Below are 21,356 nucleotides of genomic sequence, written 5' to 3' on the forward strand. Positions count from 1 at the left end.
TATATATATATATATATATATATATTAAAGTTGGACACCTCTTACGAATAGTGAACATGCTGTTCTTTTGGCACAAATGGTTCTTCTTTTATGGTCGTATGTCTACTTTTGGCTTTCTTTTTCGTCTTTGTTTTCTGGCACCCCGCTCCCGAGTTCAACTTAAAGAGAAAAAAGAAAGGAAATGAGAGGAAAGCAAGAGAGAATGGTGCTCCCGAGTTTCATTAAAGGAAGGAAGTGGAAGGAAATGGAAGGAAAACTTTCCCTCCTACCTTTCCTTCCGATTTGAGAGGATTTGAAAAGAAAGAACAAAATGTTTAACTTTCATTCCATTTCTCTCCAACTCGGGAGCATAAATGACAATTTCTTTTTTCTTTCTTTTCTCTCCTTACTTTCTTTTCTTTTCTCTTATTTTCTTTGCTATAACATGGGAGCGGGGTGTGGGAGTTCCTACCACTTGATCGATTTTTGGTTGCTACGTGTTTCGCGTCTATTCTCTTCACCGTTTTCCCACCCAATCACTTTTGTATTGCTGGCCTTTTTTTTCCATGTGCACCTCTAGTCGCTTCCAATCAAATGTACTCATCTTTAACCGCCTCAATCAGTTTTAATCTACAGTTTCCCTAAATTCCTTTGATCCTTCCTCCAATCAGTCAGTGCATCTTTTCTTTTTGTTCCAGATCCCTCCACCGCTTAATACACGACGATTCTTCCCACTTTTCTTCTTCGTCTCAAGCTTCATAGATTCGGGGTCGCCACCGCCGACGATTCATGCATTCTACATCTCTCGATGTTTTCCAGACGGAATCAGTCTGTCACATGCGAGCCCTCCAAAATCAACAACATCCTTGGACACTGAACCCAACCATTGAGGTTTCACCATCACTGCCATCCAACGTTTAAAATCCTTCATAGGAGGGAGAACGAGGCAAAAAGGTCAAAGTCGGATGGAATCCACAGTCAACCGCTGTTTCTATTTTGTGTTTTCTTATATATTCCATATTTTCCACTTTTCGATGGGTTTCACTGCAATTCTTTTTCTACTGTTCTTATCGGATTTGATAGCCCTAATAATCACTCTTTATCTCGGCTCGACGGGTAATTTATATATACGGTTAAAAATAACTCTGATTTGCTTCTAATCCCATCTCTACTCCGGTTTCCGTCGATTGGAGACGAATGATTCTGGTATCAATTTTGTTTACCAAAGTATTTTTGTTGTTTGGTTCAATTTTTTCTTTTCCTTTTGGGTTGGGGTTTGCATAAAATCAGATTAAAAATAATCTGAAGTAATAGGTTGTGGTTTTGCAGGCGGTATCTGTTTTAAAACATTATCCAAATCTTGAGAAGATATCTTTTGTCGGTCACTCACAACACTTAGGAGATGTTGTTTAAAGATGTTAGATGAGATGGATGACTCTTCCCGTTATTGCTTGCTTCTGTTGTGTTTATCGACGTTCACCCAATCTCCATGTCGGTTTAAGCTCTACATCATCGTCAATTTGCGATTTACAGGTAAGCATTATTTGATTTCGGATTTGAACTGACCTCCACTTCGATTTGGGTCTGATTTAGATTTTTTTCATTTTGTGTTTGGGTTATTAGACTGAACTTTAAGATTGTTATGCTATAAGATTCCATTTTTTGTAGCTTCATTCAACACATCTACTGCTTTACTTGATGTTTCTATCGAATCGAATCTCTTTCATGTTTACTTTTTTTTTCCTCAATTTTGTGTGTCTTCTTCCCTGATCTGCTAATCCTCATGATTTGTACTCTGTTTTTGTTCTATCTGTATTGGAGTGTATTGGTTTTAGGATTATGAAAGGTCACAGTTACAAATGTTGCCTTTGATTTACTATGCTTTAGTTCTCATTTGCTAGATTGGAAACAAATTTAAGGATTAATTGCAGATGTTGAATTTGATTTACTACGTTTTAGTTCTCATTTGCTAGATTGGAAACAAATTTACGGATTATAATTCTTTAAGTGTTGCTTTTTTGTTGTTTTTTATAGGAAAATTAACAATTTTGTGAAGACGGGAAGCCTTCCTACATAAGCCATCTTATGAAAGAGTAAAATCAGAATACTTAGTTTGCTATTATATCATACACACCGTTTATGTAATCTACGATCACCATTGGCACATAAATCATGTGTTAGTTCGGTATGCAACTCTATAAACAACAAAGTTCGGTTTAAACTTTCCAAGGTTGTGAATCTCTTTCATGTTAAACGATCTCATTGATGTAATCGCATATCCACACGACATATCATTTATTTCCATTTTTCATATCTGTAGATCATGTGATCCTTAGATTTGATTCTAGAACTTTTACGAATTTGATTTTTTATTGGGCAGAATTCAAAATTAGATTACATATCAATTGTGTTGTGATGAAGAAGCAAGGTCTCAGGCCAAGTTCATTCCAATGAAATTCCAATGGGAAGGGGCAATTTGGTAATTTGGTAGAAGGGTATGATTGGTAAGAGAAGAAGATGGCTAAAAAAGATCATGAAATGAGGAGTGTGACCAGTATTCAAGCTGAGGCTCTTTATGAACCAATAGTTTATTTAATGAAGCGTTCTTTAGTTCGTTTAGGTATATGCTATAATTACTTATACTTTATGTAGATAATATAATATGTGTTGTACATCGTTCAATTTTTCCAATCTCATATCAAAAACCATAATCAAATTCATAATCTACTTTGTATTCGAACAAATCAAAAATTGAATTTGTTTGATTTTTGGTTTAAGTTAGGTTTTTAAAGAGTTTTTTTTTTTTTTTTTCTTTCTTTAGATTAAAATCACAATTTATGCACCTCTATTTAGTTGTATTACTATTGTACACAAATTTAGGTGGAGGTTCTTGCAGGACTTATTTACAAACAAAGAGATTCATCACCTGAGAGTTGAAGATATATGAATTGCTTATAGGATAAAATTTCAATCAATTTGCCTTGGTTAATAAACTTCCACGTAAGCTTTTTATTTTTCTAAAAGAAAATTTTTTAAGCAACTATTATAAAAGAAAATCCCAGTTTTCATTTACTTACAAATTATTCATGCATGTTTACAAAACAGGAATTGTGGAAGCTTTAGCTATACAGACAGTAACATGGGAGAATGATAGAGGTGTTGAATTAACTTATGATATGGTAAGATTGTAATTTCCTATTTAGATTTTTTTTTTTCTTTTTGCAAGAAGAGCTGAAAAAGGCTGGCTTTAAAACTATAGCTCTTACAGTTGATACATCAGGGCTTGGACGCCGAGAAGCTAACATCAAAAACAGGTTTACCAAAATTACTATTTTGCCATTCTCTTTAAAATAAAGTAAATGTATATTCATAATAAAGGTTTCCATATTTTTATAAGTTAATGTTGAGATACTATAATCATAATCAATTATATTTGTACTTCCAAAATCTGACTCATTTCGACATATTTTTACAAGGTAAAGTATATTACTGTTTGTTATATTTTCATATTTGGATAGTAAATGCATTAATTAGTAACATACTTTGAATTTAAAGCTCTTGGTTTTTGTTTTTTGCAATTCGTTTTGGACTCTTTTACCAAAAACCAAAATACATTTAACAAAAACCAAATGCACTAAAAGGAATGTACTTTGGGCTTATTTGTTTATTATACCATCCTACTTTCATTTTTCCTTACAACATCATATGTTTTTACAAGTACATTGCAAAAATTTTTATCATGTTTAGAATCTGTAAATACATAGTTGTGATCAGTGACAAAGTGGGTTAATTTTTAAAATTAATAGTCTTCATTTTATTTTTGTGTTAGATTTCGGTGTTTTCCGGTTATATGCTGACTAAGTATAATATTTCTTTACATAGAAGCATTGTACCTTTTATATTTTGATTTTTTAATTTTCAGGGGTTCCAACGATAATCACTTGACTGGTTCTCCGATGGGCGGAATTCAAAGCAATTTTTACTGTTATAATTAGATTATAATTTGATTTCTCAACCCATAATGACAACATACTTTAATTTCTTACCGCTAATAGCAATATGGATGAGTGATTGAGCGATCAGCCATTCGAAGTGTCATCCTTGTGTTTTGGCTTTGATAAAGCGAGTTTCTCGTAAAAATAATATCACATTAAATTGATATTATCCCCCGAATTGGCTAAAGCATTTATTAAAATAAAGTTGCCAAAGTTAACCGGCCCAAATCTGTCATTTTAATTGGCAACCCATCAATGATTGCAGCAGAACACAACTCATGTAGCACGATGGTAGATGCTTTCTCCAATTATTTTCGCTTCGTCATCACATACTTGACAAATTTAGGAAGCTTATCCATGGATTGGAGGAATAGAGTGTTAATCGAGATGTAAAACACTTGTTCCATGAATTTCTTCTGGTCCAACTCCAAAGAATTCTCGAGGGCTCGAGATGAATATGGCAGAGGAAGCTGGTATGGTTTTAAAAAAGAAGGATTTTCATTCTTCATGCGCCACGACATGCCCGAGTGGTCGCCACGTCGTGGGTACTTGGCAGAAGATTTTTCTTTTTCTGTTTCAGGTTTCTCTTTTTCCATATGTGGATCGGGCTATTTGGTATCAGTATCATAAATCATTAATGGCTCAGAACTACCCTATATTAGTAGAAGATAACATATCTCCATATATATTTGTATTTATTGTAAATTGATTATGATTAGCAATTTCCTAGAATATCTCTTTGTATATCCCTATAATCTCTCCTATTCCTGCTGTATATATTGAAGGCTCCTCATATCAATAAGATCATCAAGATTCATAGATTCACATGGTATCAACGCTCCAACAAATTTATCTTTTTTTGTTTCCTCTAATTCCTTGTTTTGGCATAATAGACTCGGACATCCGGGCCATCATGTAATGGACTTCCTTAGTTCTAATAAAATTATTTCTTGCAATAAACTTGATCATTCATTTGTATGTAACTCATGTCAACTAGCCAAACACAAAAGACTCTCATTCACTGACTCCACATCAACCACACGCCAACCATTTGATCTCATCCATGCCGACTTATGGACCTCTCCCTTACCAAGCAAAAGTGGCCATAAATATTATCTTCTAATTATTGATGACCACACACACTATACATGGGTCTTTCCTTTAAAATTTAAATCTGAAACCTATGACAAATTCAAACACTTTCACAAATTCATCCAAACACAATTCCACAAACATATAAAAACTTTCCAGTGTGACAAAGGAGGTGAATTTGACAACCACCACTTCCACCAATTCGCCTCAACCACCGGCCTTCATATCCGCTTCTCTTGCCCACACACCTCCCAACAAAATGGGAAAGCTGAACGCATGATTCGTCGTATCAACGAACTCATGCTCACTCTTCTTACCCATGCTTCCCTCCCACCTACATTTTGGGTTGACGCCCATCATACAGCTACCTACCTTCACAACATCTTACCCACCAAACTACTCAACTTCCACACTCCAACTTCCGCACTCTACCAAAAACACCCTACATATGACCACCTACGGGTCTTCGGCTGTGCATGCTACCCCAACCTCACTGCCACCCGCCCACATAAACTCTTCCCTAAATCCACCGCCTGTGTGTTCCTCGGATACCCGGCTAACTATCGGGGTTATCGATGCCTTGACTTATCCACTAGCAAGATCCTCCTTTCTCGTCACGTCACATTTGATGAAACATCATTCCTTTTCTCTACACCAAACCCGCAACCTAATTATTCCTTCCTAGACACCGATCCCTCACCCATTATATATCAAACTCCTCAATCCCCTACTCAACCTACCTCTTCACCTTCACACGACCCCAACCCCAGCCCCGACACTGAAGCTCCAACAACCACTCAACCACACGAAAATCATTCGCCTGAAACAACCCCAGTAAATCCCATATCTCCATCCACAACAAACGCCACATCCTTCCCCATCACATATTCCAGACGGCCACGACATCCCCCATCAAACCCCCCTCCTCCTACCTCCACCCACACCATGACAACACGCTCCAAAGCCGGAATCACAAAACCTAAAACCCCATTCAACCTTCACACCACTTCCACTGACCCAGCCATTTCTCCCCTACCCAAATCCTATAAAATGGCAATATCTGATCCTAACTGGCACTCAGCTATGACCAACGAATACAAGGCTTTAATAGACAATCACACATGGGATCTAGTGCCTCAACCAAACGATGCTCATGTTATACGTTGTATGTGGCTATTTCGGCACAAGTTTCATGCCGATGGGACTCTTGAAAGATACAAAGCACGCCTAGTCATAAATAGGAAAAGCCAACAAGTAGGCGTCGACTGTGATGAGACCTTTAGTCCTGTGGTAAAACCCACCACGATACGAACATTTCTTAGCCTTGTTGTGTCACGATCTTGGCCTATTCACCAACTAGATGTAAAGAATGCATTCCTACATGGGAACTTAAATGAAACTATCTATATGTTCCAGCCACTCGGGTTTGTCGATACCAAAAACCCAACACAGGTTTGCCGTTTACGGAAATCATTATACGGTCTTAAACAGGCCCCACGAGCTTGGTACCAAAGATTTGCAACATTCATCCAAACATGTGGATTTAAAAGCACCACCAGTGACATCTCCCTTTTTGTCTACAAGCATGGACACCAAATGGCATATCTTTTATTGTATGTAGATGACATCGTCCTCACTGCCTCAAGTGAATCCCTTCTTCGGCGTTTCATTGGCCTATTGTCTAAAGAATTCGCTATGACTGACCTCGGCCAACTTCATCACTTCCTCGGCATCCAAGTTCAACATCAAAATGGTGGTCTCTTTCTCTCTCAAGCTCAATACATCAACGACATCTTAACACGTGCCAACATGCAAAACTGCAAACCAAGTACCACTCCTGCCGACACGGGCTCCAAGCTTAGCCTCACTGTTGGCCAACCAATGTCCGACCCCTCTCTCTATCGCAGCTTAGCTGGTGCTCTCCAATATCTCACTTTCACACGACCAGATATCGCATATGCTGTCCAACAAGTGTGTCTCTTCATGCATAATCCACGTGAACCATACTTCAATTTTCTCAAATGCATTCTGCGGTATCTCAAAGGAATCAACAACCACGGTCTATACATCACTCCTTCTAAATCTGCCAAACTTACTGCATATTCTGATGCAGATTGGGGAGGGTGCCCGGATTCCCGACGCTCCACTTCTAGCTACTGTGTCTTCCTCGGTGATAACCTGGTCTCTTGATCATTTAAACGTCAGCCCACAATCTCTCGTTCTAGTGCTGAGGCAGAATACAAATGGGTCGCAAACACTGTAGCTGAAACAACTTGGCTACGAAACTTGCTTCTTTAGTTACACCTTCCAGTACGCCAAGTCACAATCATTTATTGTGACAATCTCTCAGCCGTTTATCTCACACAAAACCCCGTGCAACACCAACGCACAAAACATGTTGAAATTGATATTCACTTTGTCCGAGAAAAAGTTCGCATGGGTTCTCTTCGAGTTCTCCATGTTCCGGCAGATTACCAATATGCTGATATCTTCACAAAGGGATTACCTCGTCAACTTTTCACTCGCTTTCGATCCAGTCTCTCCATCCGACCAGCTATAGTTTCGACTACGGGGGACTATTAGTAGAACATAACATATCTCCATATATATTTGTATTTATTGTAAATTGATTGTGATTAGCAATTTCCTAGAATATCTCTTTGTATATCCCTGTAATCTCTCCTATTCCTGCTGTATATATTGAGGGCTCCTCATATCAATAAGATCATCGAGATTCATAGATTCACACCCTATTCTTTAATAAATATCGCCATAACATGAGGTTGTGGTTCTGGATCGGGATTCTTGGGTGGTAACCACTCGTTAACAAGTGTTGTTAATAGCCCAAGTTGAATCTCAATGTTCTTAATGACACCCTGTTGATTTCTTATCGTAGCATCAGTTGTGTCATGTCTCTTCTCAAAAACGGTTGCAAAGCATGCAAGCATCGATTTAGACTCAAATTTGTTATCAGATTGTGGTTGTTCTTTTTTATAGAAGTCTCGACCGGCCTGCATGCGATTTTAGTGGCTGAGTTGCAATTTTGTGGTCTGTCTGTGATTTTGTTGCTTAGTAGCCCAATATATATATATATATATATATATATATATATATATATATATATATATATATATATATAAACCTTAAAATATTGTTTTGCCACATTTTTTTAGTTTAAAAGGCTTAGACAAGTCTTCCGATGGCTGAAGAGAGATTACTCATATGTTGCTTGTGACTTTGTGTCTTGTTAAAATGACTAAAATGAATTTTCTTTATACACAACTCAAAATCACAGGTAGGTAGTGAAATCGCGAATGTGTTTGTGAAATCGTAAGTGAGGTAAGTTCACCTGCGATTTCATGGCTAAAAATGAATTTTTCTTAGTTTTTTTTATTGGCTATTTTGTAGAAAGTGATAAATAAAAGTAGCTATATGCTTTTTTTCTTTTTATCTTTAATAAATTTATATATAAATAAATTAACCATAATAATAATGAAATATATGGATAAATTAGAAATTATACTTAAAATTTCTACACACAACTTATTGTTAATGATTATTAAGATTATTTTGTTTAATACATTTTATTTTATTATATATTAGTTATGAGACCCGTATGATATACGAGTTGGATAAAACAAAAAAATAAATATGAATGTTTAAACAAAAATTTATTTAAACTTGAAATTTAAAATTTAACATTTGAATTTAAAATGAAACATATTAAATACAATATATGAGTAGTAATATTGTAATTTATTGACTATTTTTAATTAAGACAATTTAATTATTAAATGAGGTGTAAATGTTATAAGTTAATTAAGAAAAGATAAAATATGAGAAAATGACACATGGAAAAACATTTATTCAAAAATACCATAAAAACATGTGTCCAAGTTAATGAGAGAGTGACATTTGACAAAAAAAAATCTTTATTTATTAGAGTAAATTTTAAAATAATCAAAATATGCAATTACAACTTAACCACTTGGGTTTTAGTGACTTGGTAAGAAATATGGAAGATATGGTGGATAACATATTGACCAATGTTCAAGTTCTGACACTACTCAACCCTTATGGCTATAGAGGTTCGCTTGCAGTGACTGCAAGGAATGAAACATAGCCTCATATTTGCAACGGGGGATTAGTCGGTGTGCGAAAGCTGGTACGAAAACCCTCGTTAGGGAAGTTTTCTTTCCAAATAAAAAAAGTAACGTAAGAAATTATTATTCTATGGTTGATAACAAATATTTAGTTATTTTAAATAATATATATTTGTCTTATATTTAAAATATAATAACTACTAGGTGTGAGACCCGTGTACTACACGAGTTTATTAAAAATAAAAGTTTAATAACAGTGTGTAAACATTAAATATTTTTTTAAAATAAATACTTTTACATAAATACAAACGATATAATGAATAAGTAAATAATTCAATCTATATTAATAAAAAAAACTATGACATATTTTAAAAATAGATATTATAGATAGACCCATATATAATAATTGGCCAACGATACGTTTTTACTCATGTCTATATCATCTCAAATTTTAATAAGATTAAAAGGGAATTAGCTACAAAAAATTTAATCTTTGACCCTACCACTAAAATTATTATATCTCAATTTAACAATATTATTTATAACATTTCATTATTTTTATTCATGTAATAAAAAATACGGAGTATATAATAAATGTTTGTAATGTTCGAAAAACACAACCTATTTATTATTATATTCATTTTATGGAGAAAAATATTGTTATGTTAAATAATAAATGCTTCAATAATTATTGTGTTGATTTATACAGATACTACAATAAATACTTTGCATATATAGTAGATGTATTTGATTTTGTTTTTGGATTTTTTGTTTTGTCATTGACTTGTGGCTGTCTTTATTTCTCATGTTCCCTTTGTTTCTTTTTGTTTCATTAATATAATTTTATTGGCTGGTTTAAAAAAGAAAAAATATAATAGATGTATTAATTAGTAAAATTAATTAATTTTTTATTAATAAAAAAATACCACATAATAACATGTAAAATTTATATATATATATATATATATATATATATATATATATATATATATATATATATATATGAAATAATAAATGTTTTAATAATTATAGTACTAATTACACATTTATTACAATGAATAATTTAAATATATAATAGATGTATTAATTAGTAAAATTAATATCAGATAATGATATGATATGTAAAATTTAAATAATTCAAAAATCTTACTGTATTATATGTGGCAAAAGTTTCAAAGAAGAGACATATGTCAAAAATATTTTTATTTATTAAGATAAATATTATATGCAACTCTAGTTCGATATAAACGTTATTCAGGTCAAATACATATTTTTTTTTTTGAGTAATTTAACTTCAAAATATGACAACATTTCTTTGCTTCAAAATATAAAATCTGGTTCGACATAAAACTTTTATATTAATTAATAACAAAATCGTGTCCTTTTCCATAGACTGTCATAGCAGCGGCGTATCAAGGCCCCTTTTCCAATAGAAATTCCTCACTTGATTCCATGCTCCGCAGAACATTCGATTGACGTTTTGCCTCGAATCTCTCACCGTCGATGCCACCACCGTCTCTCCACGTGTACACATCCTAGCCGCCGCTGCAGTCCTGTGCCAGTAACGTACGGTCTAGCAGAGTAGCACGCGAAACATGCCCATCATCTGAAAAAACCGTCGAAAAAAACTTCACTGCAACTTTCTCTTTCTCCTTCGTCTCCCTCCGATACAATCGCCCCTTTCACGACTTCCGTTGAATCAACAATGTGTAAGTGTTGGTTGTAATGTACATAATCAGATTTTCTATTAGTTTTTGAGCTCTCGTTACGTCTTATTTCGCTATATTTCTGCAAATGCATGAGTTTATTTGAAATCCTAAGCTCGAAAAAGCAAACAAAAGTGAAATCTCCCTTCCTTTCTGTTTTTACAGCTGCAATATTGTCAATGGAGGTAGATGACGGGACAGAAACGCATCATCGGGGAGTCTGTACGCCTTCTGGTACGCTGAATGCCTGTATCCATGTATATGTTTGCTTTTTATTACATTTTTCGCGTTATGAACCTTCGCAATTTTTGTATGTTCGTTTTGAAACTGATTACTGCTAGTTGAAGTTCTGTAAATGTTTGCATAAGATTCTGAAAATATTAAGGGTTTGTTAATCAGTTTCAGACCACTAAACAATCGGATTATCAAAGATTAAAATAAAGTTACATATTCGTTTCGTCTTTTGACCTAATATGTGAGATTTTTGCTCTCGTCTTCAGGCCATGCCAGAAGAATCTCAATGTTCTTCTATCCTATTAGTTTTTTAAATATCCAGCTTTTGTAAAAAAAAACTTATGCTCTGGTTATTAAATTTCAAACAAGTTCAAATGTCATGTTCTGCAGCCTAATCTATTGCAACTGAATATACTAATTATTTATTATTACACAATCTCTTCCAGAAAACACATATACCTGAATTTAAAGCACAAGATGTGTTCCAAATAAAGATTCCGGTTGCATTGTTGTTGCCCATGTATCCGAGTAAACAAAAGATCAGCTATACTAAGCAAATCATTGATGTACTATGAGAAACATAAGCAGTGGTTTACTTACTATAACCGACTTTTTACTTATTTACATCTATGGACAATAACAATGCAATGAAGATCTTTATTATCAACACATCTTGAGCTTTGAATTTAGCCATATCTAGTCTCTTCACCACAGCCACCCCTGTTTTGGTAACTTTTGGAAGTAGCAAATAAATAGTTTGTGTCGATTATATAATGAATGCAACCATACATTTACGGGTTTTGCATATTTGTTTCTGAAACAGTCAAAGGGCGACAGACTATGGACAGCAATGGAGAAATTATATCACCGAGTCCTAGATATAAACATGTATACATGTCTGATAAAACTAAAAGCAAGCGTAAGAACTTTGATCACACAGATCCGTTTGCCATCAGAGATTTTGTGCTAGGATTTGATAGTCCTAAGTATGGTTCTGTTACAAAAGATATAGAAGATCTTTTTTCACGAAAGAAGCAGATGTTCATGCCTACTTTTAGAAAGTTTCCTTTACTTGGAGTTGATTCACTGGATCTGAAGCCTGGGAAGGATATTTCCATTGCAATTGAAAACACAAAGCATGATACAAATGCACAAGCACAACAATTGGTTGTTATCATTGACTCGGATGATGACGATGAACCCACATCTCAAATCCCTTCAAAATCATTCCAAGATGCGGTTCTCAAGATTCCTTCAAAACCATTAGAGGATACCAAACTCATGATTCTTTCAAAACCACACGAGGATATAGAACTCAAGATTCCTTCAAAAGCATATAATGATACACTACTCAATGAGCCTACTGAGCAGCCAATGGAACAACTTTTGGTAAGTTTTTCCTGTCATATGATTCATTCTAAATCATCATTACAATTTGTTAAGTAGAGGCCCATTTGTGTTTATAATACACAGTTTGTTGAAAAGATGTCTGTTCTGATTTGAATCGTTTAAACTACATGTTTCTCTCTTACATTATTTTTGTTTCATTACTCTGTAGGGTGGAGATGATGCTCTTGACCAAGCCACAAAGGAAGGGGGAGATAGAGATACATTAACTGTTGTGGTGCCTAGTGTCGAAAAAGAAAAAAGCTTTAAAGATGATGACATGGATAGTGAAAAAAAACATGATGATGTGGACAATGACAAGAAGCATGATGACGTGGACAGTGGAGGAAAGAAGCATGATAAGGGTAAGTATGTTGGTGTTGAAGATGACGATTCAGACGAACAACCTGAAGCTGATTTTGATGGACTAGGCGATATATGGAAAGAAATGACAATCGGATTAGAGTCTTCAAAGGTAATAATAATAATAATCAATTATTCATGTGTTGTTTGTTTCTTGTCATCTTTAGTTACATTTCCTTCCTGTGTTTATATTTTTCAGGATAGAATCCCAGCATCTCATGAAAATGCAAATGAAGAGGGAAAAGACTGTGATCATACATTTATTTTGAAAGAAGATATTGGTTCTGTATGTCGTGTGTGTGGAATAATCGACAGAAGTATCGAATCCATAATCGAATTCCAGCGTCCTAAAGTAACTTACTTTCCTTGTTTACACTTCACCCTTTTATTTGTTCTGTTTTCTTCTTGTTTCTATGTATCATGAGCAACATGACAACTTACTTTCTAATTTCTATTCAGACCATAAAGAGTACACGAACTTATCACTATGAAAGCCAAACAAAAAGAGGAGATCGAGCTAATCCTGTTCTTGATGGAGTTAAGCTACCCGGAAATGATTTCTCAGTGTGTGAAGTAATAGCTCATCCAAGACACAAAAAGCAAATGAAACCGCATCAAATTGAGGGTTTCAATTTTCTTTTAAGCAACTTGGTGTGTGACAACCCTGGAGGATGCATTCTTGCACATGCTCCAGGATCAGGGAAAACATTCATGCTTATCAGCTTTATTCAAAGCTTTATGGCTAAGTATCCTGATGCTCGACCACTTGTGATTCTCCCAAGGGGTATTTTGGGAACATGGAAAAGAGAATTTACTAGATGGCAAGTGGAGGACCTCCCGTTGTTTGACTTGTACTCTGTAAAAGCTGAGGGTAGGGTACAGCAATTTGAAGTGTTAAAACAATGGGCTAATCAGAGAAGTATTCTATTTCTTGGATACCAACAGTTTTCCTCGATAGTATGCGATGATGACACAAGCTCAATTACAGTTAGCTGTCAAGAGATTTTACTAACATACCCTTCGCTTCTCATATTAGACGAAGGTCACACCCCTAGAAACCAAGACACTAACATTCTCACTTCTCTTGAAAAAATCCAAACCCCTAGGAAGGTGGTTCTTTCCGGAACCTTGTATCAGAACCATGTCAGAGAGGTTTTCAACATCCTTAACCTCGTACGTCCCAAGTTTCTACGAATGGAAAATTCCAAAGCTATAAAACGACGTATTCTGAGCAGGGTGCCCATTGAAAGCCGGAGAAACCTTTTGAAAAAGAGTACAGATAACGAATTCTACGAGGTGGTTGAACATACTTTGTTAAAAGACGAGGATTTTAAGAGGAAGGTGACTGTGATTGAAGATTTACGTGATATGACGAACAAAGTTTTACACTATTACAAAGGCGATTCCTTAGACGAATTGCCTGGACTCGTTGACTTTTCTGTTTTTCTTAACCTCAGCCCCAAACAACAACGCCATGTGACAGAGTTGAAAAAGTTGAAAAAGAAATTCAAAATAAGTTCAGACGGAAGCGCGATTTACGTCCACCCTGCGCTCAAATCTGTATTGAAGACCACCAAGGACAAAAACGACGACGACATTAGTAAAATCGATGAGATTTTGGAGAAATTGGACGAAAGAGAAGGAGTAAAAGCTAAATTCTATCTCAACTTACTCCGTTTATGTGAATCCGAAGGCGAAAAGCTTCTTGTATTCGGTCAATATCTGTTACCTTTAAAGTTTCTACTTCGATTAACAGTGAAGACGAAAGGTTGGAGTCTGGGAAAAGAGGTTTTCATGATCACAGGAGACCATGACAACGACGAACGTGAGATAGCGATGGATCAATTCAACAACTCCCCGGATTCCAGAGTGTTTTTCGGATCAATTAAAGCGTGTGGGGAGGGGATATCACTTGTGGGGGCGTCTAGGATAATTATTTTAGACATTCATCTGAATCCGTCTGTTACGCGACAAGCGATTGGGCGTGCGTTTAGACCGGGGCAAATAAGGAAAGTGTACACTTACCGATTGATTGCAGCGGATTCACCTGAAGCTGATGATCATGAAACCTGTTTCAAAAAGGAATCGATTGCTAAAATGTGGTTTGAATGGAACGAGTATTGTGGGCATCATGACTTTGAGATGGAAACAACGAGTGTTGAAGATTGTGGGGATCCGTTTTTGGAAACTTCGTGGTTGAAGGAGGACGTGACAGCTATCTATAAAAGGTTAGTGGTTTAATTAATTATCAAAGCATTGATTTTTGTGTTTATATAAGTTATTGATTATTGTGTTCGCTCTCTGTGTAGATGATCACAAATGGATTTGGATTTGGATGGGGATGTGGATAATAGTCAAAACATGTAACTAGAAAGGTAGGAACCAAGAATGTGCAAAACTTTTTGTTTAGATTTTGGCAAAGGGTAGCTGTGAAATGGTTGTTTGACATTTTGACAGTAGGTGCTGGCTGATTTTTTTTTTTGCAAATGCATGAAAATGAATTATATGCAACTCTTCTTTACATGTGTTCATTTTTATTTGGTTTGATGATAAGAAGTAAAAACTAGATTTGATTTTAAGAATTTACATGAAAAACTGTTTGAGTAAAACCTACTCGCGTTAAAAATTTAAAAAAGTCATGCAACTTTGGGTGATGACGAATCTATGGATTCTTGTTTGTACATTTCTTCCACCATTGGCTTCCATAGGCGAACTCGAGCGTTTATGAACCAATTCGTGACCTGATCCATTTCAAGTAACAAAGTGTGATTGTGTGATGAGTGATGATTATTTCAATAAAAGCATGAAAAGCTTACCTGAGTTTTAGTCAAGCCTGTTTGTCTGGCTAGCATATTCTTTTCTGAATCCTTTGGATATCTAGTACAAATCAAGAAATCATGTTTAAATCAAATCTTTGTTTTCTATGTTTGGAATCAATGAGTAACAAAAACAAACAATTTGACAAAAAAATAATAAGTTGAGTGTGATTACGGATGAAGAAAATGCTCAAACAGCCATGCACGTAGGATTGACACACAGCTTTCAGGAAGCCCTCTTTGTGGTCTCCAGATATGTCTATGCTGTTTCCTCACCTTCTGATCCACAAATCTCAACCTCGGAATCCCAATTCCCTCCTCATTCAATTCCCTCTTGCAAAGCCTTGTTGATATGATTTCTATCTGGCTTTTAATTGCATCTTTTATGAACCGGAATTGGCATGATATGGTTTGGAGAATGAGCGTGGTGTAGGGGCTTGAAGCCCCACATCCAGCAAGTGCCTCAAATGATGATACAACAATCTGCATTTGATGATAGTATTGTTTGTATCTTCTATCAACCTATAAGAACAAGTAGTTAAAGTTTGGACTTTGGAATCCCAATTCTTGCCAAATTCTATGAAAATTTTCAAAAGTACCAACCAAGTCAATGGATTCAAACATGTGCAAGCCATCTTATAAAGAATAAGACAAAAACTTACCTCATTCAGCATAGACGATAGCTTAGTCATATTGTTCTGTAAATCTTGTTTTTCAGAAGCTGAGACTGGGCTGGATTCACATCTGTTTTTCAATATCCCGAAGGCGTCTTTGGAATTGTTCATGGAATCATGTTTACAGTGTTGTTTCATAGCTTTCTTGACATTAACAACATCATCAAGTAGGTTTTGAGTTGCTTTTAGATACTTGGAATCAGAAATCACATTCCCAATTCCATGTAGATAACTCTTGGAATCTTGGCTATTTTCATATGCCAAAGGAAAATCAACTATAGTATTAACGCAATGATCATGATCGGAATGGAATCTGATTCCATAGGGCGGAATGCTCGAAACCATTTGATCCATAATTTCATGACTCGTACTATCTCTTAACAAACCAATACTTGATTCACAAAATCGTTGCTGTGAAACGCCAGAATCATGGACTCCACCAACGTTTGGAATGCACATTATGAGATTTTCAATAGGAATCGGTGATTCCGGAGAAGAAGGTTGATTGATTCTTTCATTGTTGAAGCTTGGTATGTAAGTTGACATGTTTTTCTTCTATCTTTTTCATTTGCAATGAAGAAACATTTAATATGGATTCACACAAACAGTTGATGAAGTGAAACATTAACTGTTGGGGAAAAAGGACATGAATATAAAAGCAACAAGTACTTGATCTTCTGTAAAAAGATTTCCCTTCTTTCTTTTCTACTGCAATAAAACAAAACAAGGTAAAATTGTACGAAAGTACGTATGAATTAAATAAAAAGTTAAACAGAAATTATAGTGTGATTTCAATAAGAAGCTACCAATAGTTATGCAAAACCCCATTTATGAAAAAGCCAAAAAAATAGTCACTTTTTTTTCAATGTTGTTAAAGAAATTCTATCTTTTCCATATTCTTCTATAATATATTTATATGTTTCTCTCTCTTAAAGTATATGTTTCTCGCTCTAGAAGAGAGGAGTTAGTTGGTTTTAATGATGTTGGTGGTAACTGTTTAAGTAGTGCAATCGCTAACAACCAGTTGGTAGAAACAAAACAAGCTGAAACTAGATCCGATTAAGTTAGGTTTAGTTTAAATTTGGATATGTTTTCATGACACAAGATTCAACAAAAAATAAATGTGTTTGATCAAGTAAATTTGATTTGAGTTTGACAAAGAACATTAACATATGTGCAACTATGCAAGGTTCCGAAGTGATGTTTGTTTGACTTTTTATCATATATTTCAAACTCGTTTCCTATATACTTAACTAAAGGATCCTCTATTAAATTTATGCTCAAATAACTCGATAAAATCGTGATATATTTAGTTGTGTCCTGCTAGATATTGTGATGGAAGGTCTTGCGGCGATTTCAGCCAAATAATTAATTTTGATTTTTTTTGTTATTCGAATGACAACCGTACAATTAAAAGATACAAGGAAAAAAAAGAAGATCGACAAGATTTACATTGTTCACAAGATTAGAGGTAGTGTTGCGTTCATACGCAAAATAGAGAGATTTATTATTGATCTCGTCGGGATGAGGTTTACAGTTACATTGATTTTCTATATATAAAGCTAGGTATTGAAGATCTCATATTTATCTTCAAGAAAATAAATGCACACCTTTCTCATGGAATTGTCTATAAAAGCAACATGGTATAATGATCCTCCTATTGAGGAAACTGGTGTAGGGTTGTACAATTTGTACATGAGCCAAATCCAACTTTCCAACCTTAGGTGACATCCCCATATTTATAAAGGTAATTTTTCTATGAGTACCAATGATACATAGCTCATAGAAATCCATATCACATTCTTCAAATATGAAAATTTATCTTCTGTATCTAGGTAGGCCTGGCAATCGTGTCGTGTTCGAGTTGGCGTGTCGCGGGTTGGCGGGTCAAAATATGCCAACCCAAACACGACCCATTTAAATATACAGGTCATGGGTTGGCGGGTTTGGAACATAAACCCATATATGACCCGCCAACCCATTTATTTATACGGGTTCACAGGTTGGCTGTTTTGTGGGTCAGATTTGGGTTTGTGGGTCCGAATTTTAGACATTTAAGTCTTAAACATCCAAATGAAAATTATAAACATTCATAGAAACATGTTACAGACTTAGTCTTATAGGTTACGACTTACGACCTTAGACCATTCACCACGAGTCAAAATGTCAAAACAATCAAATGGTCTATGAATCAATGATATATATTATATAATAATTATTAAATATTCATACTTGATACATAAATACATTTAAAAATAAAATAATTTTTTTATTAAGATTATAAACAGGTTGGCGGGTCAACCCGTTTATTTTTTGAGAAACCCATATATGACCCGTTTAATAAACAGGTTGGCGGGTTGACGGGTTAGCGGGTTGGCGGGTTGAAAAACTCAACCCAAACCCATTTATTTCGTGTCGTGTCGCGGGTCGTGTCGCGTGTCGTGTCGAGAATTGTCAGCCCTATATCTAGGATCTTTATATATTTTTCATTCATATGTCCAAGTGTCATAGAGTAGACACAACCATATCTTCAATAGCAATGTTTGCTCCACCTAGTACAACCTCAACCTCAACCATGGTCCATGTATATTGTATAAGGTTCCTCAGTTTTTACCGCAATAAGTTACTAACTTCTCTTTGTCACCATCCATTGGTGACAACCAAAATCAACATGATATCCTTGGCTGTCTAATTATCCCACACATATTAACATTCTCTTTACGTTTGAAATGTATTTTTCAAAGTCTAATTCAAGTCAAGCGATGTCTTGAATCTAACATTCCTAAATACCCATAATATCAAGACTCTTATAATATGCTCTGATATAAGTTGTTAGGTATTCGAACAACAATCACACAATAAAAATATGCAAAGAAAAAATAAAGAAAAAGTTTTCATGGTTCAAATGCTTAGGAATAATCGTGTCTACAGGCAAAAGAGAGATTTATTATTGATCTTGAGATGAGATTTATAATTAAATTGAGGTTCTATACTTCTATATACACACTTAGGTAGAGACAAACTGAAAGATAATGTGAGACACTACCATAATATCACCTCCTGTTTGATACTTATATTAGTCACCAACATCGTTTTTGATGTGGGTCTCCCCTAACTGTTGCCAGAAACAATTTGTTACCATAACTCAAACCCTATTTTCGGTTAATGGAAAATATTAATATACCGAATTAAGCAAGTTTGGGATCTTGATTTCTTGTTGCAAACCATTATTGATACTTTGATCCATTCAACTAGTTTACAAGTTAAATGAATAAGCTTGTTTGTAATGTTAAAAACTAGTTTGTTATCAAAATTTTTTGAAAAATGTACAACATGACTTTTGGTATTTTATAGACTAAAGTGATATGTCACATACAAATGTCATATATAAAAAATTGTCCTAAAAAATTCAATGAATCAAACCCTTCAAGGCTACCTTGATAATAATAAGAGAATGTCATGCATGTTATGCATAAAAAGTTCATGTTTCATCATTACCTATGGCATGTTTGGCTCTTTATATAGTAACATAGTTACAGAATATTTAGAGAATATTTTCTTAACTTATTTTGATAACCTTAAATATAATACATTTTGATTTGTTTTCAATCTTCAATTTACAATATTGTAACACCCGTGTTCCAGATATTTTCATTTATGGCTTAAATTATTAAATTGTTGCATTTTGGTCCATTACGCAGGGCGTAGATTGTAGCTACGCAGGGCATAGTTAAGGAAATAGGACGTGAGCATTTCATGTAGTATGTAGGGCATAATTCCGCTGAACTCAAACCCTACTTTCTAGGGTTAAGCCCTATTTAAAGGCCTTATAACCCTTGAGGCATCCTTTATCACCAACCTCCATTCCCCTTTCTGTCATTTCGAAACCCTAGCCACAATGTAAGGTTCTTGAGCTGTGTGTTTTGGTGCATATTGAAGAAGAAAGAATCCATTGGAGAGGTGTTGGGGAGTTTGGAGCTTGTGGATCCAGACTTTGTTTTTCATCTAGCATCACCTAGAGGTATAAAGCTCTAAACTTTATGTCTCCTTAGTTTAGATCTAGATTTGGGTTATATTTTGGCATGTTTTGATCCCATGGTTTTGGATCTTGTGAGTATGAGCTACTCCAGAAGACTTGAGCATCATTTTTATCCATTTATGAGGTTATTAAGTCATAAAAATCGAATCTTTGGGGTTATAGTCCACCCATGCATGAATTGTTGGTCATTTTATGAGTTTATGAACCCAGGGTTTGGTTTTGGGCTCTATTAAGCTATACAAAAGCTTAAAGTTGTTGAGTTTACCAGTTAAGACCTTCCCAAGATTAAGATCTATAATTTGGGCATATGGTGTTTAAGCATTAAGAACTTAAATGTGATATTTGGGTAATAGTGGAGTACGCTGGTGTACCCTTTAGGTACGCATGGCGTAACGGGTTGGCCCAAAATCCTTTTCTGTGATTACCCAGTACATTGGGCGTAATTATGGAGTACGTATGGTGTACTCCCTGAAGCCTATTTGGGCCATTTTTGGGCCTTGGGTCATTTTGGGTTTTGGGCCATTAGTAGTTGGGTCAAGTATGAGAAAGGTAAAATGGTCTTTTACCCTTAGTAAGATAGAATATGATTTGGACCATTGATTATGGGTTTACCCTAATTATTAATGAAGGTTGATTTTAGATATGTTCAGTGTGAGAAGCTGTGGTAGCAGCAGTTCGAGTGTGTGATTTGTTTATCATCAAATTGGGGCGAGTCTCCTCATTGTACTTGTGGGTCGAAGGCTCCAATGCCGTCCCACTGGATTATGTTGTAGGATAATAGTTGTCTTTGTGACACTTATTGATATTCCTGTATGTGCTTGTTGTCTTTGTGACTCTTGCTAGTATGATTGCATGCTTAGATGTAGGGGTGAAATAGACTTATACCAGTTGAAAGATACTGAGGGAGTCGAAGGGACTTTGAGATCGGAAGGGACTAATAGAGTTGGAAGGGACTCATGGGTGAAATAG

General features: G+C 35.1%; 2 protein-coding genes and 1 long non-coding RNA gene across 14 annotated transcripts; 2 read left to right on the forward strand and 1 right to left on the reverse strand.

Moving 5' to 3' along the window:
* The first annotated feature begins 442 nt into the window (after positions 1–442).
* Positions 443–4,797, forward strand: LOC145054175 (uncharacterized). 12 transcript variants are annotated; one of them, XR_013684714.1, is made up of 6 exons: positions 443–1,185; positions 1,309–1,512; positions 2,014–2,979; positions 3,085–3,158; positions 3,239–3,293; positions 3,902–4,797. It is a non-coding gene; the product is annotated as an uncharacterized LOC145054175 (long non-coding RNA). The 12 variants fall into 12 exon arrangements; XR_013684717.1 differs by having other exon boundaries at positions 3,248–3,293; XR_013684712.1 differs by having other exon boundaries at positions 3,085–3,293.
* A 5,810-nt stretch (positions 4,798–10,607) lies between these two features.
* On the forward strand, positions 10,608–15,379 carry DRD1 (SNF2 domain-containing protein / helicase domain-containing protein). Its single transcript, XM_079002322.1, has 7 exons — positions 10,608–10,878; positions 11,041–11,109; positions 11,933–12,498; positions 12,668–12,970; positions 13,058–13,210; positions 13,318–15,086; positions 15,168–15,379. The coding sequence occupies exons 1-7, from the start codon at positions 10,875–10,877 to the stop codon at positions 15,169–15,171; spliced, it is 2,868 nt and encodes a 955-aa protein (XP_078858448.1). The 5' UTR covers positions 10,608–10,874; the 3' UTR covers positions 15,172–15,379.
* Positions 15,380–15,412: 33 nt separating this feature from the next.
* Positions 15,413–16,894, reverse strand: LOC145050441 (BEL1-like homeodomain protein 7). Its single transcript, XM_078998688.1, has 4 exons — positions 16,337–16,894; positions 15,850–16,196; positions 15,675–15,735; positions 15,413–15,599 (listed from the first exon to the last, which is right to left on the reverse strand). The coding sequence occupies exons 1-4, from the start codon at positions 16,892–16,894 to the stop codon at positions 15,495–15,497; spliced, it is 1,071 nt and encodes a 356-aa protein (XP_078854814.1). The 3' UTR covers positions 15,413–15,494.
* Between the last annotated feature and the right edge of the window lie 4,462 nt (positions 16,895–21,356).

This window comes from Lactuca serriola, chromosome 5 (assembly GCF_051521515.1).
Source record: "Lactuca serriola cultivar US96UC23 chromosome 5, Lser_US96UC23_V15, whole genome shotgun sequence".
In the NCBI taxonomy this organism is placed as follows: Eukaryota; Viridiplantae; Streptophyta; class Magnoliopsida; order Asterales; family Asteraceae; genus Lactuca; species Lactuca serriola.